Source organism: Alexandromys fortis, unplaced genomic scaffold (assembly GCF_014885135.2).
Source record: "Alexandromys fortis isolate MF-2015 unplaced genomic scaffold, M_Fortis_MF-2015_v1.1 scaffold_76, whole genome shotgun sequence".
In the NCBI taxonomy this organism is placed as follows: Eukaryota; Metazoa; Chordata; class Mammalia; order Rodentia; family Cricetidae; genus Alexandromys; species Alexandromys fortis.
In genome coordinates this window covers 5,864,984-5,889,829 of record NW_026067997.1, presented here as the reverse complement: position 1 = coordinate 5,889,829, position 24,846 = coordinate 5,864,984, and the positions used below count along the sequence as shown (strand labels likewise).

The window sequence follows — 24,846 nt, the reverse complement described above, 5'->3', positions numbered from 1 at the left end:
TTTACTTTCTCTTGTAACCCTACTTATTCTGAATTTGTAAACCTCTTCTACGTTAGTGATTACTTGAGTAAAATAAATACCTACATAAAAAGTAATTAGTGGTAGAATAATGTTATTTTCCACCATGAAAACGTCTGAATAGTGCAGAGGACAGGAAAATGCCTCAACTTCATTTAAAGGACTGTTTTAGACAGTGCACAAGGCTGCTCTGGCCACGTCACAGCCCTCTGTGTGCCACGCAAAACAAGAGCAGGATGAAACTAAAGACTCCTCTAAAATACTCAACTTTATTAGAGAAATGGTCCTAAAAATAGCAAAGATTCAAACATTTGCTCTAGTCTACTTACATATCATAAATAAGACAGCGGTTGAAGCGAGACACACTCCTTCACAATCTTTCCACAGGTGCCCAAGCATTTCTCTATCAGAATAAGCTGTTACTAGCCAACTGTATGTGGCTAAATGATCAAAATGGCCATTTATACTTTACATAGTAAAGCATTTTCCAAAAGTTTAATGTACACAGTGACAGAAAAGAAAACACACACATACACACAGTAATCTGAACACCTGAAGATGATTAAGCAGCTTCATAATCGAACCAGGCTTTATGACTTGCAGAAAGGGCTTTTCTATTCTTCAAATTATAGTTTCAACAGTATTAATATGAAAACAAGACTCAAGTTGGAACCAAGCAACTAAAGTGCTACTTGACTTTTTAAATCTGTGACAGTAACCCTTCCCATGAGGTAAGGCAACTGAGTAATTTGATTGTTTAGGTTGTATTAAATAAAATTAAAATTTATTTTAAAATAAGATTTATAAATGAAGTGTTTTTTTTTGAAAATGTAACAATGAATAGTGCATTAACTAGAATTTATAGTTTTACAGAAAACATGAGCAGTTTTCATTTTACTACTTGCATACCATACCATCTATGAAAAGTTGAGTCTAAGATTGGTGGATGACCATGTATCTTAAACTCGCATAAGCATATCATTGAACAAAAACCACCTCTGTATGCTCCTAGTCCTTCCTTTAAGTATAATTTCTGTATCATTAGAAGAAATGATTGCGAGGTAATATTAAGGCCATCCAATTAAGTCAACTAATAAGTTTCCTCTGATTTGAAGTATTTCCTTTTCAATCATCACAGTAGAAAAACTGGTGGTCCCAAAACTACACTGTTGTTTGAAACTTCACAAGTCTTATAAACAGGACTTTTCTCTCTTAACTGAATTAAAAAGCTTCTGACACAGCCCTCGCACACTTCCCAATGGTTGTGAACAGAATACAGCCATCTAGACTCCATAGATGAGCGTGACTAGCACATATAAAATCCCAGAAAGCAGTACACCACACATTGCAGAAGGCACTAGAGCTTCAGCTTGTGCTTCCATAGCCCATTTTGAAAACTCAGTCTCCTTTTTATAAGGGCATCTTGCCGCCTACAGTTGACAAGTCACACTGTAGTATTATTCATGAGCTTGGAAATGTAAAGAAAGTTCAAGAAGAAATGCTCATTTTGTGGCAGACCCAATGGTTCTAAACACCGAACACTAACACGTTGTTATTAGTATTCGACAGAGCTGCTCTTCTTCTCAAAGAGAACAGTAGCATGCATTGTCAGTTGGTTTTTAATCCACTTATTTAAGCAATTTTAATCTGTAAAACTGTTTTAAAGAAAAACTGACGTCCAAAACAGTGAGCAAAAGAAAACACAATAGTGAGAATTTACCACAATCACTGTTAAGTCCTGTGAAGTAAATGTTAAAACTCCTTACATATTTTGCACTTTACTTACAAGAGTGTGTATATATATTTGCACAAATTTCAAGCACATCATCAAACTGTATATATTGAAAATTTTTTTTAAAAAAGTAAAACAATACAAAATTCAGTAACTAGCATTTTCTTTAGGAGCCTCCAATGTTCATCTCCAGTCTTAAGGGATAGTTCAACTCTGGACCTCTGATGTTCAATTGATTTGCAATGCTTCTTGGCAAACACTAATGAACCACATGACAAGTGTGCCAGCCACCACGGAAATGCAGACTTCAGAAGATGGTGCACTCGGGTAACATCTGATTATTTCCATGATGTCCATGCTCAGTAACAAGATGTCCACAATGTCACCTCATAGCCGGAAGAGCTGCTAGTTCCCATATGTGGGTTTCTTCCCCGTGTACACCTTGCTGCAAACTGAACGCTTTGGGTTTGATCCCACCGTGGAGGGAGAGACGCAGCAGGCGGTCCTACGCCACATCAGTTTTGTTCTCTTCATTTGGTTGGCAATTCCCATTCTGCTGCACTTTGTTTTCTTCCTCAGTCCTTGGGGAGTCCTTCTCGTCAGCATCTTTGCTCACACTTGAATCTGTCTCTTTACTGTGTTCCTTCTACAACAAATATCAAGTGCATGTTCACTATTTTGCACAATAATAGTCTGTAATTATGTATGGCTAAATGATTCAATTTTCTCTTGTGAATAAAACTGTATTGTTTTCTTTCATTAAAAACCCATGAAAGAACATGTATCAATTTGCTCCTTATATAAGTTATTTCCAACAAAAGATGGGCAACTCATGGTAACAGAATCAGAATACAACAGGTAAACAGAAATTCTAGCTCTTCACAAACAGCCTTATAAAATCCCCCAGAAGCCAAAGTACTTTCCAAAACACTACAAGAAATAAGTGTGAGCACGTACAAAGGAAGCCACCGTTCCTCTAAGAAAAGCCTTCAAAAGCAGAACAAATTCTGCCGAGGCCTAAGGAAGATTACATGAGAACAAAGAATACCTAACAAGGAATACATGCTTAATAAATAACGCCAACGTCACTAATGATGACAACCCTCCATCAGTAGCAAAGCCAATTCCAGAACCTGTATTTCCAAATAGAATTATACAAGACAGTAAAGAGACCTGACATAATTCGCAAGTACTTTCAATTTCCAAGAAAAAGTTTAGAGAGTTTTAGTTTTCAATTCTGTCCTGGTAAAGGAATATAGTTTTCAATTATATATTACATAATTGAACAAATCTAAGCTTAACTATATATTACAAAATCAATGACAACAAAGTCTCATCAAACTTGCTCAAATATATGCTGAGGAAAACAGCATCAGACACAAATTCAACCTCAGTATCATAAACATCTAATACACTTGTACCCAGAAGTTCTCTACAATTTTCTCACAGTACATTACTTACTGATTCTCCACAGGGACTAAGCTGCTTATGTTTCAGCAGGTCCTCACCTCTCTGAAATGGAATCTACAGGTAAGGCAGCAGTGCCCTGGGCCCTGGCTGAGCAGCTCACCTTAACCGGTGTGTTGGTCTTCTCCACCTTCTCCTTCCCATCTCGGTCATTAGAACTCTTTTTTGTAGACGTGGAACGCTCTCTTTCTCTCCTGTCACTGATGTGGTCCCGTTCTTTTTCTCTCTTTTTATCTTTCTTATTTCGGCTATGTTGAAAACATAGGAGTTATCTTTCAAGAATTTAAAGACCCACTGTACTCTTGAAAACAGTCCTTTATCTAACACAGGCTATCCAAAACAATGCATTGTAAATAACATAATAATAAACTGGATTGAGAAAGTAACAAAGACGGGCCTACAACCTGACCTCTTTCCACCTTTGATCAGCAGCCACCAACATGTTCCTATAAAACACAACTTGTACTGTCAACCTACTACTTTTTAAATGCTCAAGATACACTTTCTCTACTAGAAGAAGGTTGAGATAAAAACAAACTATAGTCAGTCTACACTCTAATGATTCCTTGTCCCTAGATTCACCCAACCACAAATCAACAATATGGAGGAAAAGTTGCATCTGAATTAAACACAGACACTTTTCTTCCTGGTAAGGGAACCTTTCCACTGAATCTCTAAACCCTGTAGATTTTTTTCTTTTTATAATTCTCTAAATATACTATTATATAACACTTTCATATGCACATCCTCAACTTAATATATGAACATTCAAGAGGGAATAAAAAGGGACCTGCGAGACGGCTTAGTTGACATCAAGCATAATAACCTGAGTTTGAGACCTGGGACCTACAAGATAGGAGAGACTCAACTGTCCCTAGGTTATCTTCTGACTCACACATTCACACAAAATAGGAAAAAAAAAAATTTAACAGAGAATAAAAGGACAGAGAATCAGATGTATAAAAATAGATACTAGCAAAACTTCGAATTTCAAGTAACCTACTACGTTGCTTGCTCACCTCATCTACTATTAGAAACAAGAATCACCAATTCGAAAACAAACCTAAAACACACAGACCACCACACTACGTGAAAAACAAAATCACAAACCCCTAAGATTATAGAGGGGAAATTCTGCATATTATTTGAGAAACATAAGTACTCCTGATCTAGCTGAGATAGCTCTAAAACAGAACTATGAGCAGTTCCCTATTAGTAGCTTTAAAAAGGTAACATTTAAAGCCACTGGGGAAAAACCATTTTTTATCATAAGAGGTTTGGTGAAGACTGTCTAGTCATTCGCATGGTAATAAAGTAGGATCCACATGCCATTCTACATAAAAGAAATCAAGCAAATGGGTTTAGAGACCCAACTTATTTTTAAATGAAATGATAATATACTGGAAGCAAATCTGGATGAATTCTACGTGAGAGGAAGTTTTGGTCACAACTAAACCTCCAAATACATAAAACAAACAAAAAAAATCTGTAAATTTGTTTGCAAGAAACCTTAGAGGCAAAACAAAGCAAAAAAAAAAACCTACAAAGCAAAACCTTAGGTCTTCAAAAGAAAGCATTTTTGTGTGTATCATGTGTCTTCATATACGGCTTCAAAATCTAAGGAACAACACAAAGGAACAACATAAACAATAAAATACAAGGGCTAGAAAGGTGGCTCAGTAGTTAAGTACTGTTCTTCAGGAGGACTGGAGTTCAGTCCCCAGAACTCTAGTCAGACAGCTCACGATTGCCTGTAACTCCCCATCCTCTTCGGGACTCTGCAGGCACTGTGTGCACATGAAGAAATACACAGACACGCACATACATATGATTACAAATAAAAATTTTAAGAAAATACAATCAATTTAACTAAAAATAACAAAACCAAAACAATTTGTATACTAACCACCATAACACAGTAATGAAAGAACTCAGAAGACTTGAATGTCATTAAGAACATCAGCAAAAACAATATACAGACTCAATGCAATTCCTACAAAAACCACTAATAGCATTAGCAGCAGATACAGGAAAAACCTGTCCTAATACTCATGTGACATCTTGAAGGCTCTCCATATAGCCAAAATGTTCTTTTAAAGAAGAGCAAAGTAGAGGCTGGAGAGACGGCAGAGTTGTTGAGAGCACTCGGTGCTCTCAGAAGAGCCGTTTGGTTTCCACCACTCACATGGCTCACAACCTCCAGTGCCAGGGAAGCTGACATTCTCTTCCCACCTTCACAGGTTCCTGCACATATGTGAACATACAAACACTCAGGCACACACAGATAAAATCAAAGAGTATATAAATATTTTTAAAGCAAAAGAAAAAACAGGGTTAGGTGACTCACAATTCCTCATTTCAAAATGACTACAAACTACATTAACTGACAATATGGTGCTAAGGACAAACATATGAGTCTATGGAAAGCCTAGAATAAACTCTTGCATACCAGATCAAATGGTTTCCAAGATGGGTAAATGGATGTTTTCAACAATGGTGCCAGGAAAACTTGAAATTCATATGCTAAAGAATGAAGCTGAAAACCTACCTCTAACCATATACAAAAGTTACCTCCAAACACATGAAAGGGTTGATGAAATGGCTCAGGGTAACACCTAGAGTCCAGTGACCTGAACCATGTGTCCGATTTCTGGAACCCACATTCAAGTAGGAGAGAACAAATTTCACAAAGATGTCCTTCAACTTCCACACACATGCTGTGGCACAGGCATGCCCCTCCATGTATATCACACACAATAAAAAATAAAAGACAAAAATCAAAAACAGACATGACAGTTCATGACATGTTTCAAAGTTAGTCTGGTCTAACATGTAAACACCAATGAGGCCTAGTCATTGAGCACACAAACATACAAGGATATGCTATCCTTTGTGTGGAGAAATAAAAAGTTGGAAAATATCCATTTGCCTAACTTTAGAAAAAAAAAAGACAAAAGCTGAAGCAAACAGCAAATGGGAAGAAGGCAGAAGGAAAACAGAACTCAAGTCAGCCGGACTGCCACAGAACCAGTCCCAACGTCATAAAAAGCAAAGGGGACATTCTCTCACCATATGGAGACATATCTTACAATTAAGAGTGGCAGAAAAGTACAGTGCCCACCTGTTTCACACTTTTCCATCTTGTAACTACACAGAACTGGAAAGGCGGGGAGCAGTCCCTACATGGACTGAGTGGATGAGCACATGGCTGGAAGCCGATGGTCTTAGACACTAACATCTTACATCAATTCTTAAGGATACAAATGGATCAGCCACTCAAAAACATAACTTGAAAGCAGATTAAGGAAGGAATTCTTTCCCACATTTTGTTTCACCAAATGCTTCCACCTACCCCCTGGGAGACGGAGACCTAGAAGACTTTCTCTTTATGGTCTTTGATGTTCTTGGAGATCTGGAAGAACTCCTGCTCCTCCGTCGCCGCCTTTCCCTGAAAGACAAAACATGTCATTTTCTAAAATCAGCAACTGAAATAAAGGACAGTTCAAACTATAAAGCGAAAGGGTACCCAATTCACTGAGAACATCTCTCTAAGACTAGTTTGGTTACTTTATCTTCTTAATGTTTTCCAGACCTTGATTCCAGTCTCAGGCTCCTTAGAACTGACATTTAAATCTGCTTACACTACCAGCTTAGCTTATTTTTTTTATAATTAGGAGAGGAGTTAAAGGGATTCTGGGGATCAAATCCAAACAGACAAGTGCTTTGCCACAGAGCCATTCCTCCAACCCCCTAAGAGCCCATTAAACTCTTTTTAAAAGCATGTTTTATTACCTGATTTTAGTACAGAACAAATTATGAACCATAAATTTTATCACTGACAAAACCGTCATCTAAAATTTCATGAGAAATTCATTTGACATACTTTAAATGCTTTCTAATTCTTCAAGTGAGTACACAAAGTGATGGGTTTCATTCGATGTTCAAATGTCTTCTCTCTTAGCAACTAAAATCTTTTGCATCAGATCCTCTATTGTGCCTCTGGCTCTTCCTTTCTGCCCCTCCATAAAGATTTTTAAAAAAAATAACAAAGTGTGCCAAAACTGAAAGATAAGCCATCTTGCTAGGGTTGAGGTGTGTCAGAAAAATCATTTAAGAAACTTATTGGGGCTGGAGAGATGGCTCAGAGGTTAAGAGCACTGACTGCTCTTCCAGAGGTCCTGAGTTCAATTCCCAGCAACCACATGGTGGCTCACAGCCATTTATAATGAGACCTGGAACCCCCTTCTGGCTTGCAGGCACACGTGGAAGGAATGCTATACACATAATATAATAAATAAATATTTAAAAAAAAAAGAAGAAACTTATTGAGAAAACACTTTCTCCTCTAGCTTGCTATCATTACTATTGTCCCAGTAATTTAAAACTGAATGTAAAAATTTATACAAGTAGTTGAAATCTGAAATTTAGATAAGGAAATAATTACCAAAAAGAAAGATAAGTGATAAAAAAATTTAACATTACTATATAATGCACATTCTAAACTACCATTTTTAATAGTAGTCAAACAATAAACTTCACAATGCCTAAGGGATGAGGTATCAGGAAATATTTATCAAATGACTAATTAATATAGCCAATAATCTTATATAAGAAGTTCTGACAGGGGCTGAGGAGATTTTCAGTGGAAAAAGTATTTGTGGCCCAAGGACCCATGTAAAAGGCCAGGCAGGGTGGCACATACCTGTAATTCAGCACCAGAAGGCAGAAACAGGAGGACTGGGAGACTTGCTAGCCAGCAAGTTTCAAGTTCAGTGAGACCTTGTCTCAGAAAATAAGCTGGAGAGCGACAGACGGAGACATCGACAGAGACCTCTAATGGCAACACATACACACAAGTGCACAATCCCACACACACACAAAGGAGCAGCAGCTCTGATAACCACTGACCACACAACCAAAACAGCAATCCTCTGAAATTCAAGTTTTCCTTACTATTGCTTTTAGTTTTCTTTCATAAAATTTAAGCACATGGATTATTAGTTGCACATCATTGCCATTTTAAAGGGCTAAAAAAAAGCAAAGATCTGTAACAACACAAATACTGTTTAAACTGGGTCTACTTTTCCTAACGGAAACAAACAAAATACACAGACTTTGACTTACAGGGTTATTGGAGGGCTAGCGGATAAGCACCTGTAAAGTATTAGGAACAGAGCCTGGCACATAGCAGGTGCTCAATAGACAGATTTTCTTTTCTTTTGGGGAGCGCGAACAGAATGTTGTAGAAATCAAACCCAAATCTACTCACGTATGGTAAAAAGCAATAACCCACTCTTTCTGCCTTCCCTATCCTTTCTTCAAAGCAATTTCCAAGCATTGGTATTTGTTTATGTTTTTGAGAAGGGTTTCTCTGTGTAGCCCTGACTGACCTGGAATTCACAAAGCACCTGCCTCTGCCTCCCAAGTGCTGGGATTAAACATATGTGCCACCATGCCTGGCTGAATTAAACTTTATTTATTTTGGTTTTTAAAGACAGCTTTTCTCTGTAGCTTTAGAGTCTGTTCTGGAACTATCTCTTGTAGACCAGGCTGGCCTCCAACTCACAGAGATCCGTCTACCTCTGCCTCCTGAGTGCTGGGATTAAAGGCGTGCGCCACCACCGCCCGGCCACCATTAAACAGTTTTTTAGGCCACCAATTTTTCTTTGAAAATACAGAATAGGAGGCAATGTTGAATATAAAAGCATGAAGTAGATTTTTTTGATCAGTTAGAATTGTTTCCCACTCAATAAACAAATCAGAACATTAGAAAAGAAGGAACCTGTTAAAAGTTAAGAAACTGCAGCTGCTGCTGAACACAGATTATTGCTGTTTACCAGAGCTCTTAGAGCAACCACTATGTGTGCGTGCATGTGCACATGCGAGTAGCCATTTACTAATCAATTCCTGACAGCTTTCCTGTCTTTTGGTCTCTAAGTGCCAGGGCCTGCCTAAAGAGTGCATTTAGGGCTAAATATGAATCTTTCAACTCCCTTAAAGACAAAACAAAGGAGCCAGGTGTGGTGAAGCATGCCTTTAATCCCAGCACTTGGGATGCAGAGGAAGGTGATCTCTCTGAGTTTGAGGCCAGCTAAGTCTACACATTGAGTTCCAGGAAAGCCAGAGCTACACATTAACAAACATACAGTTATGTTATTAATTCCAATCATTTGATGCTGTAAACAGAATATCTGGATCATACATTGACATAAAGGTATCCAGAGCATGATCAACAAAATCACTTGCAAGCAAAGTGCAGTCACAGTCTAAGCTGATCCCTAAGGCAAAGGCTGTAAGTCTGCTTCACTGTTTCTGTTTCAAGAAACCCATCCTGACAGGTATTATTAATTTCAACTTCATAGTCTGTGGCAGTTTTTCAAAAGTGGGCACAAATACTTGACACTTTCTTTTTCTTTCTTTCTTTTTTTTCAGAGACAGTGTTTCTCTGTGAAACAGTCCTAGAGCTCACTCTGTAGAACAGGCTAGCCTTGAACTCACAGAGATCCACCTGCCTCTGCCACCCAAGCGCTGGTATTAAAGGCATGCACCACCACTGCCTGGCAACTTCACACTTTCTTAAATGAAGAAAACAAGGCATTCCACTTCTGACAGCAGAGCAGGGGCAAGGGAAAGGCCTGTCTTTACCAGGGTTGTAACAGTCTCACCAGCTTGCTGGAAGACTAAACAAGGTGAGACATCAAAGTGAGCCAAGAACTAGAACTGTCCTCGATAACAACTCCCAATAAACACTGCAACTAGCTTTTATTACCTTTTAATAGGCTAGCAAAAAAAAAATACACCATTAAGAAACTCTTTTTTTTTTTAAAGGAAATATATTCCTTTATCAACTTGTTTGCAATAAAAAGCCAACTTTAAAATTAGGTGAAACTGTTATTTTTAAATATTTTTAAAAGACTAAGCTTAAAAAAAAAAAAGACTAAGCTTAACTTATCATAGAACAATCTGAAATAAGGGGTAAGAAGAGGGTTAAAGAACCTAGAGAAATAGTCTCATTTTGTAGCTGTTACTATAGCAACCTGCTGCCACCTGGTGGCAATGTATCTATTAATAAGTGGAAACAAAAATGCTAAAATCTAATCCTTAAAACATCAAGAAACAAAACTTAAATGTCATATACAAAGCATAATAGAAGTAAAAGTTAACTCAAGATGACAGAAAGGACTCACACTAGAACTTTAGATATCATTAGGACATGCTAAGATTTACCACACCATTCTAGAGAAACACCAAAGCCTCGAAGGTCAACTATTACACATAAGAATTTTAAATAGAGGGGCTGGAGAGATGGATCAGAGGTCCTGAGTTCAATTCCCATCAACCACATGGTGGCTCACAGCCATCTGCAATGAGATCTGGTGCCCTCTTCTGGCCAGCAAGCATACATACAGATAGAACACTGTATATATAATAAATAAATAAATCTTATAAAAAAAAAACCCAGAATTTTAAATAGAAAAACATCTTCCCCATCACATGTCATCCTCTAGGAAAAATAATAAGTAATATTATTTAAATATTGCATTATGAAAGACAGCTAAGTCGGTCCAAATATCTCACCCAGGAGGTTCAATGATGCAGTGACCCCTCTGTTGTTCAATTAAGGGTAAATGTTACTACTTTTATACTTGCATAGAATAATCTTTCCCCCTTGATTAAAAATGTATTCACTTATCACCAGCAACCTCATGGAAAGAGTCGAAGCAGGGTGCAGTGATAGCTCAGTCGGTAAAGAGCAGCAGTGCAAACATGAGGACCTGAGTTCTACCTCCAGAGCCCACATGGAAAAGCACAGCACTCGAGTCACCATAACAGGGCATGGTAACACGCATCTGTAATGCCAGTACTGGGGAGGACACACAGACCACAGGTTGCCCTATAACCTCCACACACAAACAACCACAGGCATGCGGGCCTATGCACACACAAACCTGCTGGTACTACGAGATCTTCTTGATGCATTGTAACTTCTGGGTGGAGTTCTGGACTTCTTCTCCTTCTTCCGTTTCTCATCCGCCTCTTTGGATTTGTCTTTTTCTCGCTCCTTGTCTCTGTCTTGTTCCTTGTCCTTGTCCCGCTCCTTTTCCTGGTCCTTTTCCTTCTCTCGGTCTTTATCTTTGTTTTTACCCCTTTCCTTGTCTTTTTCACGATCCTTTTCCCTTTCTCTCTCTTTTTCTTTCTCCTTTTCCTTCTCTCTCTCCTTCACTCTGTCTTTTTCCTTCACCTTTTCTCGGGTATCTTTTCTCTTGTCCCTTGAAAAACAAACAAACAAATTCTTAGCTCAAAGAATTTTTTCTCAAAAAGAGAGACCTTTACCAATACAATATCATCTGCAATGGCTACAGACATTAGAAATTTCTGTGTAACTCGAATGTGGACCTGAGCTTACAGAGTAGACAATTACCAAGCTGATCTGAATCACACTGATCATCTTTGCATCAGAGGCAATCAATATTAATCCTAGACACTAAAGAAACAAGAAAGCCTTATTTCTCTCATGATAAACCTAAACCACAATTTCAAATGACTGAGAACTGATAAATTTTAAATTTTCTTTATATCTCTGGAACTCACCGTGAACGTGAACGACTCCTTGACTTCCGCCTCTCCCTAGACTTCGAGCGCTTTTTATGTGGACTCTTGGATCTACGTCTATCTTTCTGTCTTGAACGTGACCTGTTATGAGATCTACTCCTAAGGAAAAACAAATTGTAAGGAGATCAAAACTTAGAATTTCAACTGCAAAAAGTTTAGTTTTTTAAATGAGCCTTCTATAATGTTTTAGTTATAACACCAGAAATTAATTTATTGGAAAATTTACCAGCTATATTATTGTGTAGGACACAAAACAGGAAGTATTTTCAGGGATAGCTTTCCCTTTCATCACAGCATTACAAGCCTCAAATCTAGAGATTGCTTCCTCTGCCTGAGTTTTCATATCACTAATTGTCTTTAATCCTGGCTTCCTTGCAAACTGCTTTTGAGTCCTGAGGGGAACAAGTTATATGCTTTAGCAATCTCTACATTGCTGTTTGTAGATAAATGGCCCTGCACTTTTAGGAGAGCAACTTTTGAAGCTCTTTCATGGGAATAGCTTTCTGCCTGGGGAAGCAAAGTTCTAGAAACAGCTGACATTATAATCTACACTATCCTGCTAAGTCAGGTGAAGAGTAGGGGAAAGTGTAGGAAGATTCTTTCAGGTCAAAACTCCCAAGTCTTATGCATTTAATGAATGATCCCATGCCTCTATTTCAGAGGTAACTCATTCTCTTTTGTCTTTAGCCTATTTCAACATGCATGTGTAAAATATGTTGGTCACGTACGTGTGTGTGTATGAAGAGCCACTTATTTCTAATATTAGCCTCAGATGCAACTATATGAAAGTTCAGTCATGAATATCAAGAACTGCCAAATTTCAATTTATACATAATAAACAGAATAGTGATTCTCAACCATTCTAATATTATGATCCTTTAATACAGTTCCACATGTTGTGGTGACCCCCCAACCATAAAATTATTTCACTGCTACTTCATAACTGTAATTCTGCTACTGTTACGAATTGTAATGTGGCTATTTGATATGTGACCCAAGAAGACAGGTTAAGAACCATTATCCTAGAGGGAGAAAATAGTATGCAAATTCAAAGACCTCAGTTACTGCCCTAATTTTTAAAAGCATGTAAAGTTTCATGAATTATCAAAGAAACTGATGTTAATGAACAAGTTTTAATTTTTCTCAACCTTAGAGCTTGGCTCTCCTTTATAACCATTCAAAACAAGACTTAGGAAACTAGCTGTGGTGGTTTGAATGCCTCTGGCCTAATTTCATAAGGATTAGCACTATTAGGAGATGTGGCTTTGTACAGCCTTGTTGGAGGAAGAGTGTCACTGTGGGGGTGCACTTTGAGGGTTTCTATGCTCAGGATACTGTCCAGTGTCTCAGTCCACTTCCTGTTGCCTGCAAGATGTAAGACTCTCAGCTACTTCTCAAGCACCACATCTGCCTGTACGGAGCCATGTCCTACAATGATGATAATGGACTAAACCACTGAGCTCTAAATGAGTCACCCCAGTTAAATATTTCCTTCATAAGAGTTGCCGTGGGCAGTGTCTCTTCACAACAACAGACACCTTTACTAAGACATCAGTCTTTATTACTCTTCAGCAGCTTCCTATCTCCTCTATCTTCTTTATCCTGTCAACATGTGGGAATCCATCCATCATACATCCTGGTCTTATACTATAGTATCTGTGTTACTTTCCTGCTTTGACTCTGGTCCCTACTGCACTTATTTTCTGGGTATTTTTGAGATAATGTAGGTTTGGCAGATCTGGTATTTACTCACTATGTAGACCACAGTGGCTTAAATATAAGGCATTTGATTTTGAGCTTACCCCAGTAAGAGCTTAGAGACAGGAAAGTCCTCAAAGGAGATTTTGTAAACTATGTATGTACCATACCATTAAAAGAGCCAGAAATACAGTTTACCAAAGTCAAAGAACAACACTCTATTTTCCCATCTCATCTTTGAATCTCCTTCATCACCACAGAAATAGAAACAAGATGGAAGGTGTGTGCAGCTTCTCAAGTCCTCCTCCTTTAATTCCCCTACTTTGCACATGCATGCACACATCTACGTCATTCTCTCACGACATGAGTGACTCAGCAACAATGAAGACTCACTACATGTCAGGCATTGTGGTGGCCAATAGGGAGTGGTACTATTAGGAGGTACTGGAGGAAGTATGCCACTAGGGGTGGGGTGGGTTGAGGTTTCAGAAGCTCAAGCCAGGTACAGTGCCGTTCTCTCTTCCTGCTGCCTGAGGATGCAGATGTAGAGCTCTCTGCTACCTCTCCAGCGTCATTTCTGCCTGGAGACCCTGAGCACTGCTCCAGCATTAGCTTTTCTCAGAATGTACAAGGAAAACACCTCCTGCTAAGTATGTGTGAAAGGCTAGCTTACAAAAAAATCAAGTACAAAACATACACAAATACGAAAAACACTTCTAAAATTAAAGATTTAAAATATGGGGGCTGGAGAGATGGCTCAGAGGTTAAAGAGCACTGGCTGCTCTTCCAGAGGTCCTGAGTTCAATTCCCAGCAACCACATGGTGGCTCACAACCATCTGTAATGAGATCCGGTGCTCTCTTCTGGCCTGCAGGCATACATGGAGGCAGAATGTTGTATACATAATAAATAAATCTTTGAAAAAATATATATGAAAAATTAAGAAACAATTTGAGCTGGGCAGCAGTGGTACATGCCTTTAATCCCAGCACTTGGGAGGTGGAAGCCATCAAGACAATCCTGGTCCACAGAACAAATTCCAGGACAGCCAGGGCTACAGAGAAACCCTATCTCGAAAATTCAAAAACTAAACAAACAAACAAAGAGAAAAGAACCAATTTGATAAACTTTCTTTCCCTTGAACATAAAGCAAGAAATGGGCAGGGCAGTAACTGGTGTACCCACAACTAGACCACTACTGGTAGAGCATTAGCTAACAGTAAGCATACTACCAGGTAAGCCAACACTAGTGAAAATTTCTGAATTCTAATACTTTGACATCTTAACTATTTGAAACACAAAACCAACAAAACATTAAGCATTGATAGTAGAGAGTCTCACCTGTGCTTTGACTGTGATCTCTTCCTTCTAGAATGGGATTTTGAGCTAGACCTGGACTTTGAGCGAGTGTGGGAACGAGATCGACCGCCTTTCCTTTCATTGCTCTTTCCAGACTCTGGGAGGAAAAAACCACTTTGCAGCGTAAGCTCAGAACAATTAAAGATCCCAGTTAATAATTAGGCACAAGTGGAATATACCACATATAGTGCAAAGGGCCTACTCTCTGTACATCCTCCTCCTGTGCAATTATCCTTCAGAAACATCCAAGAAAGTCATTGCATAAACTCGTTGAGTGCAGCCACCCTGCAGCAGTACATATAAACCAGATGATTATAAACAGCTGTTCGTAGTATTTTGTTGCTGCCATAACGTATGATTAAAACATGTCTGCAATTCCTAGGACACTGAGGCTAAGACCTTCCTGCACTTATTTTGTTAGAATTGAAGCTAAATTCCAAGTGTTAATTTAGGAAATTTAATTAAAGCTAAATCACATAGACATTTTTAGAGTGGATTTTACAGCACTTAGCAACACAAAATGAGTCAGTTTTCCTTTAATCTTGTAAGACTGAGTGTGTTTTTTGAAATCATATGCCCTTTCTCGTCTTAAAATTAAAACTTTGAGGGAAAGTCAAGCTGCCTATTTTTAACATTTTACACATTTTTTCTTTCCTTTTTGGCCTTATAATAACACTCATACTGTTTCTAGCAAACCAACCTCAACACTGACTTGTTGCCATAGAAAACTCACTAAGCTAAAATGTGTCAGCTCAGTATTAGGGAAATGTCGGTTTGTGCTGACTTATTCTGAATAATCCACTTACTATTTCTTGAGTTTCAGTCTTCTTATCTGTACAATGAAGGAACTGAGCAGTGTAATCCTAAAATTCCTCCCAGTCCTAAGACTCTCTCTGACTATACAACAGCACTGTGGCCTTACCTGGTTCAATAGCTGCTGAGATAAATGACTGAGCTTCCCGTACTCGCTTCATTACTTCTTCTAACTCCTTAGCTGCAGCCTGAGGTGTCATCTCAGGAGGTTTTACTATTGCATTGTTGGAGTGATTTATTCTAAATTAAAAATATTAGTATATCACAAACACACCATAGTTTATAAAACATGAAACAATTGTTAGTAGATATACACATTTATGAACCTGAGGGTATTGCAACAGCACATAAGGAAATAAAATAGCTAAATACAGAATAGCCAACAGCAATCTCAGAAAACCATGATTAATCACTCATCTAAACCTACCATCAGTTCTTGCTAAGCAAAGAAAAAAGAAAAACTGAAGTCTACCTAACTTCTTCAACAATTGAATAGACAATTGATTTACAAGTGCTTGTGCATATACCTTAGAAAAATAACAATGCTGATACCAGGATTAAAATGGACCACTTCTCCCCCAACCCTGCTGGGTTTTATGGAGTCATCGTTTACTGCACAGAACTAGCTATCCTAGAACTCACTCTGTAGACCAGGCTGGCCTCAATCTCCCGAGTGCTGTGATTAAAGGTGTGTACCACCACTACCAGTCATGGAACACTTCTATTCTTAGATTCTGCTAATAACCTGCATACCCCAACAGAATTAAAGGGAAGATAATTACATGACCATTTAATTCAATACTGTCCCATATCTGAGTCAGGCACAGCTTCAGAGTTGAAAGGTAAACCTCCCCTAGTAGGTAAGGTGGCTCTTGTGACACATACAGACACACCTGCTTTGTCTCTTTACCCATTCTCCACCAAGAAGACTGAGCATATAACAGTGACTTATCTTTTAAGAGTAAAATCCCATCAAACTATTAATTAAGAGATAACCTATAAAACTCAAACTCACATTTACTTTAATCATCTATGAAATACACAATTTCTGGTCTTTAGTATCTGAAAAGTGATATATAATTTTTACCAACAGGGATGGACATGAGCAGATTAAGTCACAATGTCTGATTTAAAACACTTCTAAATACTTAACACTACTTTCTTCATAGGATTTGGAATTCACCAAAATGCTTATTACAAGTTCTGTAGTTCGACTACAAATTGCCCTTAATCTGCAATCTTCACAAACAAACATGACTTACAGAACTATACAGAAAAATACCTGAAGCCATTATGTATTATATACAAAGAGTTAATGGCTAACTAGATATTAAACACAGAAGAAAGAGATGTCTTCAAATATAACATGCTATGGTGTCATGCATTTCATTTATATTTAATAGTTTCTTCCTATCCACAAATTGCCAATAACTATTCTTTTTAAAGCCTTAATTAAATCAAACATGTTAAAACTTTTTCAAAGCCATTAAAATTTCTTTGTTGAAGATTTCTTACTTCAGTGGCCTGTCTCCAAACATAACTCCATTAAAAGCAAGGGCCCTTGGTACAGAATTTTGGTCTGCAAATTCCACAAAAGCAAACCGAGTTGGCTGAGTCTCATCACCTGCCATCCGAACAAACTTCACTTCTCCAACTTGTTTAAAAAATTCAAGTAGTTGATCAGCTGTCGTTGTCTGAGGAAGCAGAGTGACACTTTAATACAGTATAATCTTTTTTTCTTTTTAAAATCAGGTAAATAAAGCAGCTAATGCTTGTAGGGAGAGGGAAGTACTTTTTCTTTAGTGACGGGGCCACTGGCAAGGTTCCCAGGCTCCTGTCAACGGCCCCTTACCTATGCTCCTTTAAGATCCTGATTACACTTCCTGGGTCACAAGATACGCATGAGAGTAGAAGGGGGACTAGCTGGGAGGAGAAAGGGGACCAATGGAGTGAGGTAGTCACAAGAGAATAGTGGAAAAAAATGAATACCATCAAAATATATGCATGCATAAAAACCATAATGAAACCTATTATATAAAATATGCTAATAAAAATAAAATTTAAAAATAAGTAAATAATACTTTATCAACAGAATTTGTAAGAAGAATGAATAAGCAGATAGTGCCACTCAGTTTCTTCCTAGTTACCTGTGAATTCAAATTTCCAACATAGACTGTTCTCCTAATTTCATCAATTTTGGAAGGATCCACATTTCCCATAAGTGGTGGCTGTGGGATCTCTCCAAGTGTTGTAATATTGGGGTCCAGTGCTGCTGCTGGTATGGCTCCCAAACTACTAAGTGAAACACCAAGCTATAAAAAAACAAAAGTAAACCATAAGGCACAGTTTTCAATAGTGTTCCAAGTATTGTTCTTTCATCTTGCTACCAGGAGATCAAAGCATCATGAATGGGAGGTATAAAAGGACCCCTTGCTTTAAGCTACACGTATCTCAATGATTAAGCATGAAATCATATTAACTACCTTTAAACTGACACTAAAAATGAACACTAATTTTTAACCTTGAAGGTAGCTGCATTCTGTGATTTCCATAAAATAAACAGTATTATTGTACACTGTAGGAAAGAGGTAAGGTTAAGTTTCTAAGAGCCTAGAGTCACAATACCCCTGTCCAGCAAGCCTTCAGTACAGTGCCTTTCTGTCTGATGGTCCCTCAGTCAATACATGTTAACACAGAATGCATACACGGTCAGCAAAATAACTGAAGCTTTTCTACATTTTCATCATTAAGGACTGAGCTTTTTTTTTTCTCCTATACTGTGTGTAGGAAACTATTTAAAGAGCAAAATCACATCCTGAAAGAAAAAGAACAAAACTTCAAATCAAAAAAACTTAAAAGAAATTACAATCACACTCGTCTGCAGCATGAGTACTGAAACAGGGCAAGGAGGTGCTTGGAAATATGCGCGCCATGTGACTGAAGTTATTCTCTAGAGTATGTGTCCATGATTACTAAGTGAATAAATTAAAAATAATCCCTGTTATCAACACTAAGAGATCAGTACTACTAAATCCAATTTTATTAAGAAAAACTTAACTCAAGCAAGGTGGCACACAGGTGTAACAACAGAAAAAAAAAACAAAAAACATTGTATCATCTTTTATGAAATTTTAAACATTTATGTTTATGTGTACATTTATGAGTTTATGTGCACTACAAAGGTGCCAAAAGAAGGTACTGGATCCCCTAGAACTGGAATTCCAGAAGACTGTAAGGCACCTCACAACAAAGGTACTCAGAACCAAACCCAGGTCCTGCAAGAGCAGTGAGTGCTCTCAACTGTCAAGTCATCTTTCTAGGCTCCATGGGATAATTTTTCTAGAACATTCATAAAATCAGTTTTCAGAACATATATTAGGAAACATGTTTATTTTAAGATATATTTAAACTAGAAGAGATAGAAGATCTCAGGACTTGAAAACATTCTCCGCATTTGGCAAAAGATTTTTTTCAAGGAAAAAATACAACCACTTTCATTTCTCCTTGTGCTACTCCATAAAACTGATTAACAATATGTGCAAATATATTGTAAATGACCAAGATTTAACAACTATTAAATAAAAGCAGTTCCTAAAGATGAAAAATCAATGTCATTTACTCTTGTCATAGTGGCCAGTCTTATTCTTTGAAAAACATGCTAGAGTCTAATCAAGTTAAAAATAAAATGCAAATGCCTCCCTATGATCTAAAAAGCCCTACAACGTCAGTATCCTATCCACCCCTACACCTGGTTCTCTCTCCTCACTATGCTGCAGCCAAATTGACCAGCATGGGTTCCTCAAACACAGAAGTACAATTAAAAATCATTTCGAGGAAAAAAAATTTGCAAAAGCTGGCAGTGGTGGTACATGCCTTTAATCCCAGCACTTGGGAAGCAGAAACAGACAGATATCTTTGAGTTCAAAGTCAGCCTGTACTACAGAGAATGCTCCAGGACAGCCAGGGCTACATAAGGAGAAAACCATTTTGGGGGAGGATAAAAATCATGTCGCTCCATGGATCATAGTGCAGGTCTCCAGAGAAGAATGCTGGACAAGATTCAAAGTTTCAGAAATCGTTTCTTTAATCAGGACAAACTGACCATCACAGTCACAAAGTTTGTGCGCTCCCTAGGAAACACTAGTCACAGTCCTTACCTGTCGAATGACCCTCCTTTAAAAGGAGTATGACTGGATAGTTCACGCAACAACTAAAAGCCCAGTAATAATTAAGTTATTCTTTTACTAAGAAATCACAAGATATTAATTATGTTTAATTCTACACAGAAAAATCTCAGGTGTTTGTCAAACCTTGTTTCATCTTCTCAGTCATCAGGCACTCCCATGACTAACACTAAGTTCCTGTTTAAATTTCTTAGTCCTGGTCCTCTTGAACTGGGGAGTGATCTACTAAGTCTGTGTTGTCTAAAGCACCAAGTTCTGGAAATGATTTTTCTAACAACCTTCTTGAATCCTCAAATTTAAACAAGTCCCAATTATTTCAGAGTAATCCCCAAAACAAGCTCAAGTGCTGGGCCATGGTGGCGCATGCCTTTAATCCCAGCACTCGGGAGGCAGAGGCAGGCGGATCTCTGAGTTCGAGGCCAGCCTGGTCTACAGAGCTAGTTCCAGGACAGGCTCCAAAGCCACAGAGAAACCCTGTCTCGAAAAACCAAAAAAAAAAAAAAAACCAAGCTCAAGTAAGATGATGTGGGTAAGTTCTTATGTATGGACTTTGGACGGTGTCACTAACACAAGGTGAAAACAACTTCCCCTCCTTCCTCACCAGTTTTCATAGTCAGCCCTCACCCACCGAGAGGACTTACACTACTCACTGCCGTCAGAGGGCTGGAGGTCGGGATGGGAAGCAATCCTGCACCAGGCACCAGGCTTGTCATGGTTGGAGCAGGAGCCAGTAAAGAAAGGGCTTTGGCTTCCTCTGGGATTTTACCTGCAGAGGCAAGTTCCAAATATTATGGCGAGCAGAAACACCACACCAACTTTACACTATGATTTTACAATTACCCTTGCACTTAAAAAATAATAATAATAAATGAATCTATCTAGCAGATCCGTACAAAGAAACAAATAAGAACATAAGTCTTTCCTTTTATCCTGCTCTACTAGGAAAAATAAAAGTGAGCAAAACTTCAAAGACTAACAATCTCATTAATGGAATATTATTTTTAAAAACTGAATAATGTAGACAATTATTTAACACTTTGAGCTATGGGTCACCTGTACTGGAAACTTAATGTTCATGAACCAAACGATATCAAGCATGGACGCTTTCCCAGGACGCTGTTTTCGCGGTGATCGAAAGTTGTGTTACACATGACAACCGTTCGTGTTGGCTGCGTCACTAATAGCACACAGAACATCAGATACAGAAAAGAAGAACATTTTTTAAAGTTTAATCCCCAGAAATGGCAAATAACCAAATTAGTCAAAAAAAAAAAGAAAAAGAAAAAAAACAAATATGTGCGAATTGAAATTTGCTCCATAATGAGTGTCTCTACCCTGTACTGAAGCTACCCACTGTGAGCAGACAATTCTAACAATTCTCCACGACTCCACTCAATTCAGATAAACAAAAGAAACAGGAAACTACAACATGCAATCAGCTTCAATGGTCCACACCCATTCATCAAAAAGGCACCTCACCAACATCAGTAATGCCAGAAAGAATCCAATCCCAAAGATCCTTAGGCAACTGATAAAAAAAAATTCTAACTTTCAGATGCAACTTATGTATACTTATCTGAATAATAGTAACTAGTACTTTAAAATGCTTTTCTTATAAAGTGTGTAACTTTCTAACAGAATAAACTAAAATCACTTTAGAAGTGAAGAAAAATGCCTGTAACTTAAAAAATGGAAAATCTACTTTGAAGTTCATGTCCTACCATATTTAGTTTCTGAATTAAAAAAAAAAAACCTTACAAACTAAAACTTTCACATTTCCCCTAACTGCTTAGCAAAAAAAAAAAATTTCTCAAACTTGATTGCATATATAAATAACCATTTCTATTATCAATTAAGAATATCTTAAAACTGTACTTTAAAAAAATCACAAAGACTGAAATATATATGGCAAGTTTTCAAAAGTATTATGCCTGCTTTCAGTGGTAAAATCCTATTTAATACAACCAGATGTAAGAGAGAAATCTCTAAACAACTTTTTCTGGAAAGATCTCTAAGGATGGATGGAATTCAAGTTGGAATTTAAAACTTTTGATAATGGCTATAGCTTATCTATAGAAAGAAAATTAGAATTAGTTTAGGGGTTTTGGCAAATGCATACTTTCTAATTTTACAGCATCTAAATTTAATTTAACTAATTTCAAAAACAATGCTATTACTTTAACTTCTGGAGAATAAATTTCATAACATGCAGAATGATAACAAGGTAGGCCTTACTGAAGATATCAAATAACAATGAACTATCAATTACCACTATTACTATAAATCTATATATGCCACATATACTATACTATTTATAATAATTATCACGTTCATTTTATCTATTAGAAATATAGAGTACTTTTTAAGGTTTAAAACCTGAACACATCTGATGAGTAACTGCTGTCCTGAGGTGGGCACGCTATGCTTCATTACCCTAATTCACGCACCTCAAAGAGTTCTAGGTTTAATATTATTTCTCAGTAACCAAATCCAGCTATTCATACAGTACAGAGGCTACACAATCATGAGCCAAGCTCATTACCTAGTACTGTGAGGCCTCAGTTCTATCTTAAGTATCAGCAGGCTATCAGATTCTCCTTGCTGTTCATGACAACAAACTGTTAAAAATCAATAACTATAAGCTGAATATTATTTCTGTCTTATTCTATTAAAGATATTTTAAGAAAAGTTCCATTGCTTTATTTCCAAAATAAAATTTATCCTCTAACATTCTACCAGAGTATATAGAAGTATAAAACACATAGCATTTAGCATTTTCCCCAAACTATACTTTAAAGAAAACTGAGGGAAACATCTCTCACGCTACTGTAAGTCCTGACTTCAGAATCCATGTAAAAAGCTAGTAACCTCTAAAAATTTCTCAACAAAAAAAAAAAAAAATTCAAGCAAACAAAAAAAAATGCATGCAAATAAATAACCAATAGTTTTCTCTAATATTCATTCCCCACAGAGGCAACAAAAGGCTTCTTTAAGACCAAGCTAATAAAAAGGTAGACCTCCCCCTACCTTCAGATTGTTAAAAGAAATGTACTTAATTTTCCTTGCTGGTTTTATATGCCTATAGTTCTAGGGGAAGGATAAAAATTAGAAGCCATCAGTTGGGTTTATGAGAGATGTAGACTTGGGGAAAATAATAAGCACTGAGCCCATCAGAAAATGTTCCTTCGATTCCAGTAAGCGTTTTAATGTTTGAAAATCAAAATGTACCTCAACCCACAAACACCAATTAAAAGGCCCTGAGCATCTTCCCAGCACTGCACTCTAACTTACTGCATGGCAATTTAGTTCGTCTCAAGGTTGAGTTCTGTTAATCATTCCCCCATAAATTTGCAACACATTATGAATTCTTAATGGAATACCATTTACAAAGAACTGGAAAACCAGCTCACAAGCTAAAAGTGAGAGAGATTTAACAAAACAAAAACAAAAACAAAACAAAACAAAAAAAGGGACAAAATAAAAAGAAATGAAATTAAAGTAAAACAATAAAAACAGAGACAGGGCGTCCATCTTCAGCGGTTCAGACTCCGATCTCATTTCCCCAATGAAGATTTCACTTGGCGGCAGGTTTAGTGGCATGGCAAACAATGCCTGACTCAGGCAAGTGTAACAGGTCTGCCTTGGCCAGTCTAGTCATCTAATAATGCACAAATATCACATAGAGAAAACATACAAAACCAAATTAATAGTCAAAATCCATCTACCAGAAAATGTGGACATAAAGTTATGACTGATGATTAAGCTGACACCTGCTATGTTGATCTTATTTTTTCTAAGTGTTAACATTTATAAAAGGAAATCTGAAATGTACGCAACAACAAAAAGAGGTCATATCTAGACAAGTATAATGAAAGTATATTTTATTCAAAATGGCATGTTTTATTAGCAATAGTTCATGCTCAACACCACTTTTTTCCACCCTCTTCTACATTACTGTCTGAACTAAAACCCAGCAAACTGAAAGAAACTGAAAACCCCGGTAAATTGTTTCACATGGCCTTTTCCATTTACACCACAATGCTGTTCCTAAGGCGTGGAGGCAAGCAGTGAGCCAAGCACCGCACACACCTCCACTCACACTTCCCTTCGTTTGCTTCTCTCACACTCCTTTTTAATAGAGCAATGCATTACTTCTTTGTTGGCAATGCATAATCAGGTTTAACAGCTGTGAAATTCATCACACAGTTGATTTGACAAAACTAATAAAAAATGTGTATCAGTTTCTTCCCAATATAAACATGGAACTACAAAATGCAGTAAATGTTTAGATTTGCATATCCAAAATTGGTAAAAATTTTCTTTCAAAATGATAGCATTAAAAATATTTAAGGAGCTATAACTTATTGTGTTTTTATAAATTTCTACCAAGTAAAATAAACAACAGACTTCCATGTGCTCATAACCTTGACAGTTCCTTACAAACCAGAGCTTCTCTGACTGTATGGGATTACAGCAAGGTTCCAATGATTTAAAACTCCTCTTTCAAAATCAGTAATGATAAAAGCCTATGCTATAATCTTCTGATATTTCCAGTTAAGAAATCTACTGAATAGTTCCTGTGCAGTTTCATGGCATGAAACTTTGTAGAATTCATATCTCTTCCTCTCCCATCTTACTCCTTAAGTAGGTGCTCACTATGCTCTTAAAGAGTGTCAGATAGCCAGGCTGTGGTGACGCACGCCTTTAATCCCAGCACTTGGGAGGCAGAGGCAGGCGGATCTCTGTAAATTCGAGACCAGCCTGGTCTACAAGAGCTAGTTCCAGGACAGGCACCAAAACCACAGAGAAACCCTGTCTCGAAGAAAAAAAAAAAAAAAAAGTGTCAGATAAAAACCTACTTGGCAAATAATTTACTTTAATCCATCTTCCCTCTCTACTCTAACCCCTGAAACATGAGAAATATGCTTTTAATTTATCTGGGGGTTAAAAAAAAAAAAAAAAA

The 24,846-nt window shown here is 37.4% G+C and overlaps 1 protein-coding gene across 2 annotated transcripts; it reads right to left on the bottom strand.

The window, feature by feature from the left end:
• Positions 1 to 268: 268 nt before the first annotated feature.
• Positions 269 to 24,836, bottom strand: Srek1 (splicing regulatory glutamic acid and lysine rich protein 1). 2 transcript variants are annotated; one of them, XM_050160412.1, is made up of 11 exons: positions 20,937 to 24,832; positions 20,525 to 20,649; positions 17,847 to 18,011; positions 17,215 to 17,393; positions 15,809 to 15,939; positions 14,869 to 14,983; positions 11,810 to 11,929; positions 11,167 to 11,487; positions 6,570 to 6,665; positions 3,321 to 3,465; positions 269 to 2,396 (listed from the first exon to the last, which is right to left on the bottom strand). In XM_050160412.1, exons 2-11 carry the CDS (start codon positions 20,594 to 20,596, stop codon positions 2,256 to 2,258), a joined length of 1,485 nt encoding a protein of 494 aa, XP_050016369.1. In that variant the 5' UTR covers positions 20,597 to 20,649; positions 20,937 to 24,832; the 3' UTR covers positions 269 to 2,255. The 2 variants fall into 2 exon arrangements, with proteins under 2 accessions (XP_050016369.1, XP_050016370.1); XM_050160413.1 differs by lacking the exon at positions 3,321 to 3,465 and having other exon boundaries at positions 20,937 to 24,836.
• Between the last annotated feature and the right edge of the window lie 10 nt (positions 24,837 to 24,846).